General features: G+C 51.0%; 1 protein-coding gene across 4 annotated transcripts in view; it reads left to right on the forward strand.

The window, feature by feature from the left end:
* Positions 1 to 13271, forward strand: part of pdia5 (protein disulfide isomerase family A, member 5) — a 33496-nt gene that overhangs the window by 8341 nt on the left and 11884 nt on the right. For all 4 annotated transcript variants that reach the window (XM_081720674.1, XM_081720673.1, XM_081720672.1 and 1 more), the window contains 8 exons: positions 618 to 701; positions 821 to 866; positions 2880 to 2972; positions 3911 to 3971; positions 4802 to 4869; positions 6738 to 6829; positions 9176 to 9247; positions 12170 to 12306. In XM_081720674.1, coding sequence (XP_081576800.1) covers positions 618 to 701; positions 821 to 866; positions 2880 to 2972; positions 3911 to 3971; positions 4802 to 4869; positions 6738 to 6829; positions 9176 to 9247; positions 12170 to 12306 — 653 coding nt within the window. The remainder of the gene's footprint in view (positions 1 to 617; positions 702 to 820; positions 867 to 2879; positions 2973 to 3910; positions 3972 to 4801; positions 4870 to 6737; positions 6830 to 9175; positions 9248 to 12169; positions 12307 to 13271) is intronic.

A 13271-nucleotide genomic window follows, 5' to 3' on the forward strand; every position in this document is an offset into this window, starting at 1 on the left:
TGCTCACCCCTGTGTAATACATCCCCACACTCGTTATCTCTGACGCTGGTGAGAATAGTGCTGTGGTGTGTGAGAGAGTGTGTGAGAGAGTGTGAGCGAACGTGCAGAGACACAGAGAGAAGGCTAATTACGGATTCTTTGCTATGTTCTAGGTAACTTCGAGCATCTGTGAGCTATGAGGAGTCTGAGATATGAGGAGTTGAACACTTCCTCTACACTTGCTTAGTCAGGCTAAATTTGCATGCATTCAGCTGTTAAGAAGAAACATCCAGTCCTGAAGCGTTACGTTTCTCGTGGCCGGATATATTCAGAGATATGTGAACAGCTGTGGTCTTCTAATGCTGTTTTTTTGTACCGTTTCTCTGTGGCTCTGGTCCAACTTCTCAGGTCTGGTTCTATGTCCGTAGAAGATCTGTAGAAGACCGTAATGCAGATGTACCCTGTCATATACATACATAATCTTTGTTCTTACTGCATATAAATGGCTTGTTTAGCTGTTAAGCCTACAGAGAAAGGTTCCTCGAGTTCACCTGCTGCCCGTGGTCAAGTCTGGTGACACCATGACTTGGAAGAATTCCCCCTATCCATCCTCTTCATCTGTCTTCTGTCCCCTCCAGGGACTCCGAGGGCCGCAAACTGTGCAAGAAAGTCAAGGTGGATCCCAGTTCAAAGACCGCCGCGTTCGAGATCCTCCATTATAAGTAGGTGTTTTTCTGCATTAAGCAGTCTGAAGACTCCTGAGCTGCACGGAAGAATATAAATGCCAGATAATGAATCTTATCGCCAGCGGTAACGCAAGTGTTTCTGCTTTGCTTTACAGGGACGGCGCATTTCATACAGAGTACAACAGACCAGCCACACTTAAGGTAATCGCTCTGAAAGCTGTGGGATGATGTAACCTTTCAGGAACAAACTGTGAAGGGTTTGTTAAATGGAGTTTTTTGAGTTTTGGCCATACAGCACACTTGAGGCCAACTTTTTAGTGAGTGTTGTCAAAGCCTCATTGTGTGGTTACTCAGTGACTTGACTGTCCTGCTGGAAACTAGGACTCGGCTTCTATCAAGTAACCAGATATTAGAAAGTGTGTTGTTGTCTTATATAAATGATTTGTTCCACAAATAGATTTTAGCAAATTATTCTTTCTACTGTCCGTGTCTGGGTTCCTAATAATGCATTTTTTAAAATTGGTATTTTTATGAATTTGTAGTAGGCGTGAGGTATGTCTAAGTTACACTTGGTGACTTCTAATGGGTTCAGTTCCACATTGTATCCTTTTGGTATTTGATACATTGTTGAGTTGTGGGTTTTGTAGTCACCGAGCTCTGTAGTCTCTAGACCTTTTGATCTCTTAGTGTGGTCGGTGCTGTGATCTCCACCCAAGCTTCCTTTGTTCACTGTTTCACTCCACACAGACGAGCACGGCTTGGGCACAGCAGGGAGCAGGTCCACACTTCAGTAGATCGGCACGACTGGTTCAGGGAGCAGGTCCTCACTTCAGTAGATCGGCACGACTGGTTCAGGGAGCAGGTCCACACTTCAGTAGATCGGCACGACTGGTTCAGGGAGCAGATCCACACTTCAGTAGATCGGCACGACTGGTTCAGGGAGCAGGTCCACACTTCAGTAGATCGGCACGACTGGTTCAGGGAGCAGGTCCACACTTCAGTAGATCGGCACGACTGGTTCAGGGAGCAGGTCCACACTTCAGTAGATCGGCACGACTGGTTCAGGGAGCAGGTCCACACTTCAGTAGATCGGCACGACTGGTTCAGGGAGCAGATCCACACTTCAGTAGATCGGCACGACTGGTTCAGGGAGCAGGTCCACACTTCAGTAGATCGGCACGACTGGTTCAGGGAGCAGGTCCACACTTCAGTAGATCGGCACGACTGGTTCAGGGAGCAGGTCCACACTTCAGTAGATCGGCACGACTGGTTCAGGGAGCAGGTCCACACTTCAGTAGATCGGCACGACTGGTTCAGGGAGCAGGTCCACACTTCAGTAGATCGGCACGACTGGTTCAGGGAGCAGGTCCACACTTCAGTAGATCGGCACGACTGGTTCAGGGAGCAGGTCCACACTTCAGTAGATCGGCACGACTGGTTCAGGGAGCAGGTCCACACTTCAGTAGATCGGCACGACTGGTTCAGGGAGCAGGTCCACACTTCAGTAGATCGGCACGACTGGTTCAGGGAGCAGGTCCACACTTCAGTAGATCGGCACGACTGGTTCAGGGAGCAGGTCCACACTTCAGTAGATCGGCACGACTGGTTCAGGGAGCAGGTCCACACTTCAGTAGATCGGCACGACTGGTTCAGGGAGCAGGTCCACACTTCAGTAGATCGGCACGACTGGTTCAGGGAGCAGGTCCACACTTCAGTAGATCGGCACGACTGGTTCAGGGAGCAGGTCCACACTTCAGTAGATCGGCACGACTGGTTCAGGGAGCAGGTCCACACTTCAGTAGATCGGCACGACTGGTTCAGGGAGCAGGTCCACACTTCAGTAGATCGGCACGACTGGCCCTTTTTTTTCCTCTAATGATAATTAGGCTTATTATAAACACTTAATGTCTTCCTTTTCTCAGGATGGATGCGTCTTTTAAATTCGCCAGAGACTGTTAGAGGAAATAATGCCTTGTTGTAATGCTGCTGACGAAACTTTGTAGCACCTCAGGTCCTTTTAACCGGTGACTTTAAAGCGCGGTTGTTCTCGAGTCTTAATGGATTTTTACACTCGGTGTTCTTGCTGTCGGAAACGCGGCCGGCGCCAGTGGCAGTCGCTCTCGGGAGAGCGCGGGTGCACTTTGGTGGTGAAAGATGACTCAGCCTTGCTTTTCCCTTTCATCCCATAATTCCCATTCCCCCCCCCCCCCCCAGTCTATGGTGGCGTTCCTGAAAGACCCCACAGGTGCCCCGCTGTGGGAGGAGAACCCCGAGGCTAAAGACGTCACTCACATTGAGACAGAGAAAGTGAGTACCTCTTTTTTTGTTTTGGCGGGGGGTGGGGTGGAGGAGTGACCAGTGTGGCGAGGATCGCCTTTCCATTCTTAGCTTGCTGCTGTGGGAACTGTGTGTGCAACAAAGGCGAATGAACCGAGCAGTCTGCCACAGAAGAACGCCATAGATCGGCTCGCTCTCTCCGGAGACCGGGCCTGGCAGGTTCTCAGAGCGCTCGGGAGCAGATGTAGATCCCAGTCCGTCGGAATGGGAATCTGAAAACACAACTGATGGAAGCAGATGTTCTTTAAGAGTCTGTTAAGAGACTTCACAGATAGTAAGCATTTCCAGACAGACTGCAGCGGGTGATGCTCTCAGACAGAAAGCGCCTCCTCTGACTGTTGCAAGATGGCGTTGAAGCTGTTGTTGGTTCCTCTAGGAGGGGTGGTGCATGGTACGTCTTTTGGCGTATCGGGTGCCCAACGCACAGCTCAGCTGCAGTAAGCCAGCTGTTAATGAAGCAAGGATGAAGCGTTCCCCCCGCGGCCCGGCTACAGACGTTGCGATAGTTAGAGGTGCCATTCGCTGACGTGACGAGTGTGAGCAGCTTTTACCTGGCTGGGTGGGGAGAAAGCCCCAGCAGGCTCAGCACCCTCTGCAGGGCTCGGGGGTCAGCGCGTCGGCTGTCCGGAGCCTTCTAAACCCGGTTTAGTACAGTTTCCAGCAGAGTCCTGAAATAAAGATAGTTTTGGACTTTGTGAGCTTAAGAATATACTGTTCTCTTGTCCCGAAGTTTTTACCGTATAGCTGAGTGCAGCAGCAAAAGGTGTGTGTGTGTGTGTGTGTGTGTGTGTGTGTGTGTGTGTGTGTGTGTGTGTGTGTGTGTAAAGAAGAACAACTCATTTCCATACATGCTGGAAGGAAGCGGATTCCCAGCTCCTCCCTCACAGCTCTGCGTTTTTGCTCCGCAGGACTTCAGGAAACTGCTGAAGAAAGAGGAGAAGCCTGTCCTCGTGATGTTCTACGCGCCCTGTGAGTGACCCAACGACCTCACCCTTCCTCTGACCCCACACTCACTAGTCACCTCATAGAGCTTCTGGCTGGAAAAGGACATGGTCCAGAAAAATACGAGGCTATAATCCAGCGTTGTAGCCGTAGTTTACGGGTTTACGTGACATGACGCGTGGATTCATTAGTCTGTAGAAGACGTTTAAAGGTATGCATGCCTCAGTCTTGATCATGAAAACCTTTTGGGTTTCCTACACACGCTTCGAGTGAGTTCGAGTGCTGATGTGGCAGGTTCCCGGGGAAGTGTCAGTCCGACACATGGCTCGTCCTTCCGGGGCAGTGATTCCCAGCCTCTTTGTGTATCGCTGCAGTCTTTATTTGAAGCCCGTAAAACGCGCACACAGTCACGTGGCGAGCAGAGACGTTGGCGCTCTCGTCCGAGGCGGCATCGCGTGGTGCGTACGGCCTTGGCTAACAATATTATTGTATTTTTAGAAATGCCTGCAAATCTATTACAGCACGTCTAGTGCTTATAAATTGGCGCAGAAAGAAATGACTTATCCGCTGAAGATAAATGGATAAGGCCATGATAAACTGGTTTCCTGGGCTGAGTGAATAAGAACTACAAGTCCAGACTTAATGAAACGCTACGACGTGTGGGCTATGTAGCGCTTGGTGTGTGGCCCACGGAGGGGTCACGCATCTCCCGGAGACGTCATTACAACGCAGAACCCTTCCTGTGTGTGGTGGGGTCAGACCCAAGTCACTGATGGGGACCAGCTTCCTGCTGGGGAGGGACCGCTGCTGAACCCTTCACGCTTGTTCTCTCTCTCTCTCGGTCCTCCGTGGTGGAGGGTGTGGAGTGTGTAAGAGGATGCAGCCAATCTTCCAACAGGCAGCCACAGACACAAAGGGCAAATATGTAAGTACCTTCCCCCCGTCAATAATTCACCTAGTCGCAATTATTAATTCAAATCGGTCGTCATTCCAGTTAAGTAACAGCATTTCGCACTGCTGTGTGTGCTTGGTTAACCCGTTTGGCCCCGTTGGTTTTATTTGACAGAACACTGGCTTTTCACGGGAGAGAATTTGGTCTCCACGGTCCTCTGTTTTTGTTTAATTCTCCGTTTACCGGACGTGTTCCCTCCCGGTCGGTGCTGCGCGCCGCGTATGGATTAAACGCCATCTCCGTGGGCGCCGCTGTGAGCCCCCGTCTCCGGTAGCAACGCTGGCCTCGAGGGCGAGCGTCGCTGATCTGTGACGCTCCGGGAGCGCTCCCTGCCGCGTGTCCACGGAACAGGCCTGCGCGAACGGCACGCCGCCAGAACGGGTGCATCGTTTGTTTTGCTTTTGCTTGTTTTTGTTTTTGCTGCCCGATACGGTGACGGGGTGGGCTCCACCTTGAGCTATGGAGTTAGCGACATAATAAATGTGCAGCTTGCTGGGGCGTACGAGGCCCCGGCGGCACACGCCTGACCGCACGCGTGCGCCACACAGATAGAGAGCGCGGGCACACGCAGGAGCCTGCAGCCACATCCTTCACCGTGATGGCTGTGCGGGGATAGTGGGTAGCCTGATTCTTTTTGTTTTCCTTCTGTCTTTTCTTTTTAATTCGTTTATTTCGTTTGAGTTCTGGATGAGCTTCCCAGGACAGTTTTACATTTCAAAAACGCCATTTCTGTGATAAGGCAGCCTTTTGTCTTAGACAGCAGAAAAGGACATTGTGAGAAGATAAGGGAGCCTAGAAACTGTGTTCGTGCGCGGCTGATGGCATTCACAAAAAAATAAATAAATAGTCATCTGGACTTTAAAAAAATCTTTGGCACTCGGTAGCTTCTCAGTAGCACCACCTAATAAACACAATGTAGACGGCTTTAGGTAGTCTCAAACAGATGGGCAGGTTGTTAGGGTTGTGTGTGTGCGCACGTGCGCTATTTGAATTGATTACAATAACGTCTTAATTCAACTCGCTGCCATTTTCTGTTTTCCTACCAAATGAGAAAACTATCCTGGGTACCAAGTGAGGGGTGTGTTTAACTCCCACTGCGGACTCCTGCATGTGAAATCAGCTTGGGCTATGCAGTCCTGGGTGATGGCAGGGCTTGGCCGATCGGACGTGCTTTCTTTTGAAACTTTGTTCTTCTCGCTCTGTGGATGCGGATCACCTTAAAGTTTGCCGTTCTCCACTAGAGTGTCCTGGAATATTGCAGGAAGATTTTGTAAAAGATGCAGTGAACGGTTCTCTGTGTCAGCACATGTTGGATCCCATCCTTCAGGAGTGGTAGTGCACAAGTAGGTTTGCAAGCTATTGGGAACTGGGAAGAATTAATATTGTGAAAGAACTGTGTGTCATGGCGGAAAAATGTTTCAAGTGTACGGAACTTGCAGAAGGATCATACATTATCACAAGAATCGGAGCCAGACAGAAACAATTGCTGTGGCTCAGAGCCAGATCCGGGGCCAGATCAAAAGCTCAAGTGTAAACAGACCCGTTTTCGAACCACTGCACAGAAAGGAAATTGACATTCCCACATGTGGTGTGCTTTCCATAACCAAAACGAGTTTGGAATTGTTTCGGACGTGCACCGAGTCATCAAAGCAGGTGGTGATCACTGGGTCCCCCGTCTGCGCGTGCCGCGCTTTCATGTCGTCCTGCGCTGACGTGAGTCCTGCTCCTGCCACGCTGCAGTCGTTCGTCTTCATTTCCCAGTCAGGCGGGACGCGTTTTTTCGGAGTCCTAATCCGTCGGCATCTGGGATTGTTCTGCTCTAATGCTCCGTCTTGCCACAGGTGCTGGCGGGGATGAATGTGCACCCTTCCGAGTTCGACGGCCTTAAGCAGGAGTTCGGCATCAAGGGCTACCCTACCTTCTGCTACTTCGAGTGAGTTTGACCTCTGCCTTAATTCTACACACACACACACACACACACACACACACACACACACACAGAGTCAGACAGACGGTAAGCCTATGTAGCAGCTATCCCCGACTAAGCCCTGTCTGACTCCCTATGTAATTCCCTGTATGAGTCTCGCTGTCTTGTTCTTCATTTGAGCTGAAGTTCTCGAGGACGCGTGGCTCATAAGCACGGAGCAAGGTGTGAGACAATGTGGCTAGGACGTGGAGTTACTGTCAGAACTAGCTCCTTGAGACGTGCGGTGTTCTGTTAGGAAGCACTGTGTTTAAGAGCCATGTGACCTTCAGAGTTTCAGCTTAGAAAAACAACATCAGAGCAAGAATGGCCATGGGTGTCTCAAACCCGAGTAGATGAAGCATGCTCAGAGTTAGCAGGGGATGTGACCAAGCCTGTATCTGCCATACGGGCCTGACCCGGTGGAGGGTCCGGTTTAGCACTCGTCCTTTGCCCAAAGTAAAGGATGGACTGAGCTGCATGTGGTCCATTTAGGGAGCCCTTAATGAAGTCCAGACACACACACACAATGCACAGCTTCAGATGGTGGTGTGTAAGCAGATTATGTCTAATTTGTTGTCTCACACGACTGTGGCTGCATTAGGCGAGCACGTGGTACAGACGTCCTCCGCGTTCACGTCGCTCCCTGCTGTCCACGCCCTGCAACTGCGCCGCACCTCTGGACGGTCCCTCCCGGGCGCTGAGCTCTCGCTCGTTGCTCTACCGTTTTAATTATGGGAGGGCTAATTAAACGCCGCTCCCCGCCTGGTGCGCTTTCAATGAGCCATTAGCCGCGGCCCTGAGGGGAGTCGCGGTGTAACGACCGCGCGGCGTCATCACTCATGGTAACGAGGCTCCGGGAGCCAAACAACGGAACTTTTTCTTTGATTCCCTCATTCTTGTTTCTTTTTTTCTCCCTTGATTCTGGACACGAACCGCTTGACGGTAAGGGCGTGCCGGGTGCTGGAAACGGGTCCCAGAGGCCAGCATCCCCTGGCGTCCGGCGGGTTTAGCCCGACCAGGAGGCGAAAACTCGCCACCTGCCACGCTTTTACCGCTCGGCGCAGCTGCAGACTCCCAAGTGCCTCAGCCGCTGACGCCTCCTCACCGCGCCCTGCCTCGATGAAGCCCGTGTCACGGGGTTCCACCTCCTCCGGAGCAGTCCCTTCTGACTGTCGGCGTCGCCGGGGTCACGCAATTACTTTTTTAAAAAAAAGGACCCCTTTGCTTTATGGCTTGTGATGTGCGAGGCTGAAGCTGAGACGGCCCGAGTGGCAGCAGTCCAAGCGCACGTGGTCCCTCTCTGCTGACGTGGAAGCACAGCTGAGCGCGGCGAGCCCCAGAGTTTGGAGCGAAGCCCTGCTGCTCTGCTTCACGCAGACCTTTCAGATCGGTTGCCAAGGAGCAGGTGAGAGCAGTGGGCTAAAACGTTATTGCAGAGAATCTGCCGTGTACGGAGGGAGGTCGTTAGGAAAGACACTGATGTCCTCAAGGTGACGCCAGGCCCAAACCAAATTGCGAGCAAACCGCTGGCAGCTGTGTTAATACTAAAGCTGACAGAGGAGAACTAAAGCTCTTTGATATGTATTCTTCTTTTATTACCTTCCTGTGAAGCATGCAGCTCCCCACGGATCAATGGCAGTTACAAATGACCAAATTCAGCTCCCCCAGTGAAGCTCTCCTCTGCGTCTGCAAACAGCTTCATTCCAGTAGCAGAAATCCGTGAGATAATGGGCCGAAAAGGGAAGCATTACTTTTCCCATGGAAGACTGCCCGCACGCACGGGCCCGCACGGGCCCGCAGCTCCGACCGAGCTGTAGAGGTTCTCTCGTCTGTCCGATCCCTCGCTTTGGCTCCTGAAGTGTTTGCTAAACAAAGTTTAATTTGGAGGTCTGGCCTGCTGGGCTGGTAAAGCTGCTTTTGGTAAGGAACAGGGAGACTGCTAGTCGGGGCCTTTGATTAAGCTGGACGCTCTGTGCCAGACACCTTAATTAGCTCTGGGCCGGGCACCTGATTCAAATGTTTATCTTGGCTTCTACAAAGAGAGCCCCAGCCTGAATGTGGCTTGTAATGTGGTCCTCTGCAACTATCCCTGGCTAACGGATAACGCAGATTTTAAAAGCAAACTCCTTCATCTTCTCCACTAGTTCCGCAGATCCTGTAATTAAAACCAGCGCTGGTCCTGTAAAACCAGTGCTATTGTTTATTTTCAGACACTCAGAAACCTGGCAGGCGGTCGGAAGTTGTTGCGATGTTCGTGTGGCATGCAGATGACTGGCAGCTAACGTCGTGTTCTTCTGTTTCCTTCCCACCCAGGAAAGGGAAGTTCCTGCATCACTACGAGAACTACGGCGCCACGGCCAAGGACATCGCCGACTGGCTTAAGAAGTGAGTAGCGTGGCCTGCCGGCTCCTGACTGACGCGCGTGGACGCGGAGCAGGCTCCCCTGCAGCCTTGTGTCAGAACCCGCTCCGCGGGCGGCGGCTCCGTCACTCCCGCGTTCCGGGGGCCCCGGTGCGCTGGTGCCCTTCTCCGGCCCGCCCCGGCCCTCGCCAGGAATATCAGAGCCGGGTACATAGGACCAAACCCAGACGCTCCTGCTGTAATCTTTCCCTTCGAGCATTGCATCAGCACAGAGTTTGGAGGTAAACAACTCGTGAGCCAGAATTTGCTTCATTCAGTTAATGCGGTTTTGCCAGATATGAGAACTCTGGGAATGATTCGTAGCTTAGCCGTGACTAGGCTGCTGTTTAGTGTTGTGCGTTAGAGGAGTCTGCCAAGGTATCCAGTTCTTTCCCTGAGGAGTTGGCATCATCTCCCTGAGAGATGTTTGTGCTGTTGTGGTCTGGACCGGTTTGCTTTGGCGAGAGTCGAAAGACAGGAAACAGCTAGACCGAACTCTGCTGTGTCCCTTTACACAACGTCGCAGCTGACGCTTAAATATCTACACAGAGGGCTCGATGTGGCCCAGTGTCTGGCGCCCACGGACACTTCACTTCATTCATTCACATTTTGTTTGTCTTTTTGCTAGTTTTTAACTATCACCAGACTAGACACATTTCCACATGTCCACAAACACACATCAGCAACAATGAAGCAATCCTGATGCTTCCGGGTGAGATCCATAACGTGTTTCCTTGGACACGGAGCGAATAAATCAACATTTTCACTGTGAGCCGTTAACTAAGTGACAACTTCTGTAACTCGGTTTCTTCATAGCGTGTCTATGATGACTCGAGTTCTAAAGTGTGGTTTTGCGGTCAGGCAGTGATGATAAGATAGATGAACCAGATGACAACGATAACTGCATATATATATATATATATATATATACACGAAACTGATGGTTCAGGGTCAAGTGGAAGAATGAATTATTTTGGCTCAAGGATGTTTTTGAGAAGGCTGTGGTGTTGTCGAACACATCGAGCCTTTCAGCGCGGCCCAAGAACAGAAGTGTATGATATTCTGTTCCGCGTTCGCTCTGGTAGTCCTGAGAATCAGGGAGTTGAAGGTTGGGAACCTCCCACTCTGCTCACCCGCATGCTGACCACCGGATGTCTGCTACTTTTATCGGCAGGGTGTTTTGGCTTTATGGAGGAACCGTGAGCTTTTATGCAGATAAAATGATCGCTTTTCAAACGATCCAATCAGCTGCAAGAACCGGGAGTGCAGTTTCATTCTTATAACTGCGTCTTTGGCATCAATAAGGTCTGGTTTGCAAAAACGGCTATGCGGTGGAAAATTGATGACGCGTGCCGTGTCTCAAGAAAAATGGACAACTGATTTCTTTTTGGTTGAAGGCAAAGCCAGACGGCTTCATTTCTGAAGACGCCCTCATCATCATCATCAATGGGACACGTCGGACCGTGTTGGTAACACGGCATAAACAGATTGCGAACAGCTTACTTTTTATACCACAATCGCCATGTTAGTTTTGACAGGCAATGTTCTTATTTCAAATAAATGTTTGTAAAACTGACCACCCATTCTTAAATTTGACCCCAAGGCTCACTGGCTTCTACATCTGTCTGCGCACAGACCTCTGCGCTTTCCCCATCACTCCAGGTCGTAGTATCCCACTACAGAAAATCTAGTCCCTCTTTCTGATGAGACCCTGATGTCATGATGTTACTGAGCCTCGAGCCGTCTCAGTTGCCATGGCTACTCCCACCACCCCCTGATGTCCCTCCTGTAGCCCAGCACACCTCCTCCCCAGCCAACTACGTCTCCGTTGCCCTTCATGGACGTTCTCTTGTGGGTTGCGTCTCGGGACACGTGCACACTGTCAGGACAAGACTAGGACCTCTAGACAGTTGGACTAGACATAATTACTTAATTTTTCATTTTTTAAATGTATTTTTCTCTCAAAATTGTCATTATTGTGGTGTCTGTCGTCACTCAGAGGAGGACGGCGCCCCGCCCTTTGAGTCTTGGTTCCTCTCGAGGTTTCCTCCTCGTGCTCTAGGGAGTTTTTCCTCGCCACTGTCGCCCCTGGCTCGCTCACTGGGGGCTTGGACTTGGACATTGGTAAAATGACATCATCTGTTGTAAAAAGCGCTATAGAAATACATTTTGATTTGTTTTGAGAAAAGCGCATGTCAACCTTCAGCTGAGGTGCTGTGATCCCTCTAAAGACAGAAAAGCGCGTGGCTGGTTGTTCTTTAAAGACGCAACTTCGTGAGAGGCTTAAGGGTTTCGTGAGTGTTTGTGTTTCTGCACCGCTGGCTTGGCGAGCTGGCCGGGGGCCGTTGGCGTGTTGCACCGATGCGCGCGTGGGCTGGGTCACAGTGACTGGAGAGGCCCCCAGAAGGACCCAGAATCCCTGGCGGTCGCTGTGTGTCGGTCGTGGGGTGTGACTGCTTATGAGCAGATGTGCAGAAGAGAGAGCTGCACCGAGACATGCGCCAGCTGGGCGGTAGCACAGGGTGCACTCGGTTCGACTGGATCGTCTTTCATGGTGAATGGGGGGGGGCTCTCAAACATTTCCCAGTCATCCTGCCTGAAAATAATGATTCATGACTTTATGCTAATTTAGTTTTCTCTCTCTCTCTGTCTCTCTCTCTCTCTCTCTCTCTCTGTGCCCCTCTCTCTCTCTCTCTCTCTGCCTCTCTCTCTCTCTCTCTCTGTGCCTCTCTCTCTCTGCCTCTCTCTCTCTCTCTCCCTCTGCCTCTCTCTCTCTCTCTCTCTCTCTCTCTGCCTCTCTCTCTCTCTCTCTCTCTCTCTCTCTCTGCCTCTCTCTCTCTCTCTCTCTCTCTCCCTCCCTCTCTCTCTGCCTCTCTCTCTGCCTCTCTCTCTCTGTCTCTCACCCAGCCCCCAGCCACCACAGCCAAACACCCCAGAGGTCCCGTGGTCTGAGTCTGACTCACCTGTCTTCCACCTGACCGATGAGTCCTTCGACGCCTTCTTGGAGGAGCGGCAGTCGGTCCTGGTCATGTTCTACGCTCCCTGTGAGTTCTCCGCCTCGCTCCCGCCTGCCCGCCTCACGTTTAGCCCTCACGTTAACATCGGCCCGAGCGACTCCGGACCCCGAGACACCTTCCCGTCTCCCTATCGGCCGAGATCGTATCGGTGTCGGATCGACACTGCGGAAGAGTCTCCGGTGCTCGGTGTGTGGGCCTGTCTGTGTGCATCACACACCTAAATGCCCACATCATGGGACATCAAGGGACAGACGGTCATATTGAAGATCTGACAGCTGTGTTTCGGAACCTTTCAACGGCGCTCTTTGTTTGTTTGTTTGTTTGTTTGTTTGTTTTTGTCTCTCAAAGTATGATGCGTCTGCTCTCGTACATTTTTAAATCAAACATCTTAGACAGAACGTTCCTTCGTGTCCTTGGGCTTCGGCTAGCTCTCACTTTGTCTCCTCTCACACACACTCACTCACACACACTCACTCACACCCCTCTTCTTTCTATCACTCTCTCCCCCTAAAGATATTCTCAGTCCTTTCATGCCACCTCGCTGCGGAGAAACATTTTTTGCTATGTTGCCAAGACACTTATTCAAATATGTTCTGGACTGACAGAAGTGGGGTCAGGCTTCATGTTCACTCGCCGTCTGTTTTAATTCCAGCACACACACACACCTTCAAGTACCACCATGGTCCTCATATGTACCACCCGGTACATATTTTCACACAACCTTTTGTCAAGTTGTTTCTGGGGTTTTTTTTTTTTTAGTTATTTGAGCAATAATTCCATAAACATCCAACCTCAGTATCTTGTCTGAGATTCTTATTCGATTCCCTCAGCAACATTACAGCATTTATTAAGCATGTAAATGTCCACCTTCGTTCTGTCTGAGCCTCTGAGCGTGTAGCGACCGGCACTCAGTAGTGCCCCCAGCCGTGAGCCGTGCACGCACGAGGTTCAGGGTAAATCACTCAAACCAATGCCATTCCCCATTGGCTCTA

Source organism: Electrophorus electricus, chromosome 9 (genome assembly GCF_041902795.1).
Source record: "Electrophorus electricus isolate QZ-2024a chromosome 9, ASM4190279v1, whole genome shotgun sequence".
In the NCBI taxonomy this organism is placed as follows: domain Eukaryota; kingdom Metazoa; phylum Chordata; class Actinopteri; order Gymnotiformes; family Gymnotidae; genus Electrophorus; species Electrophorus electricus.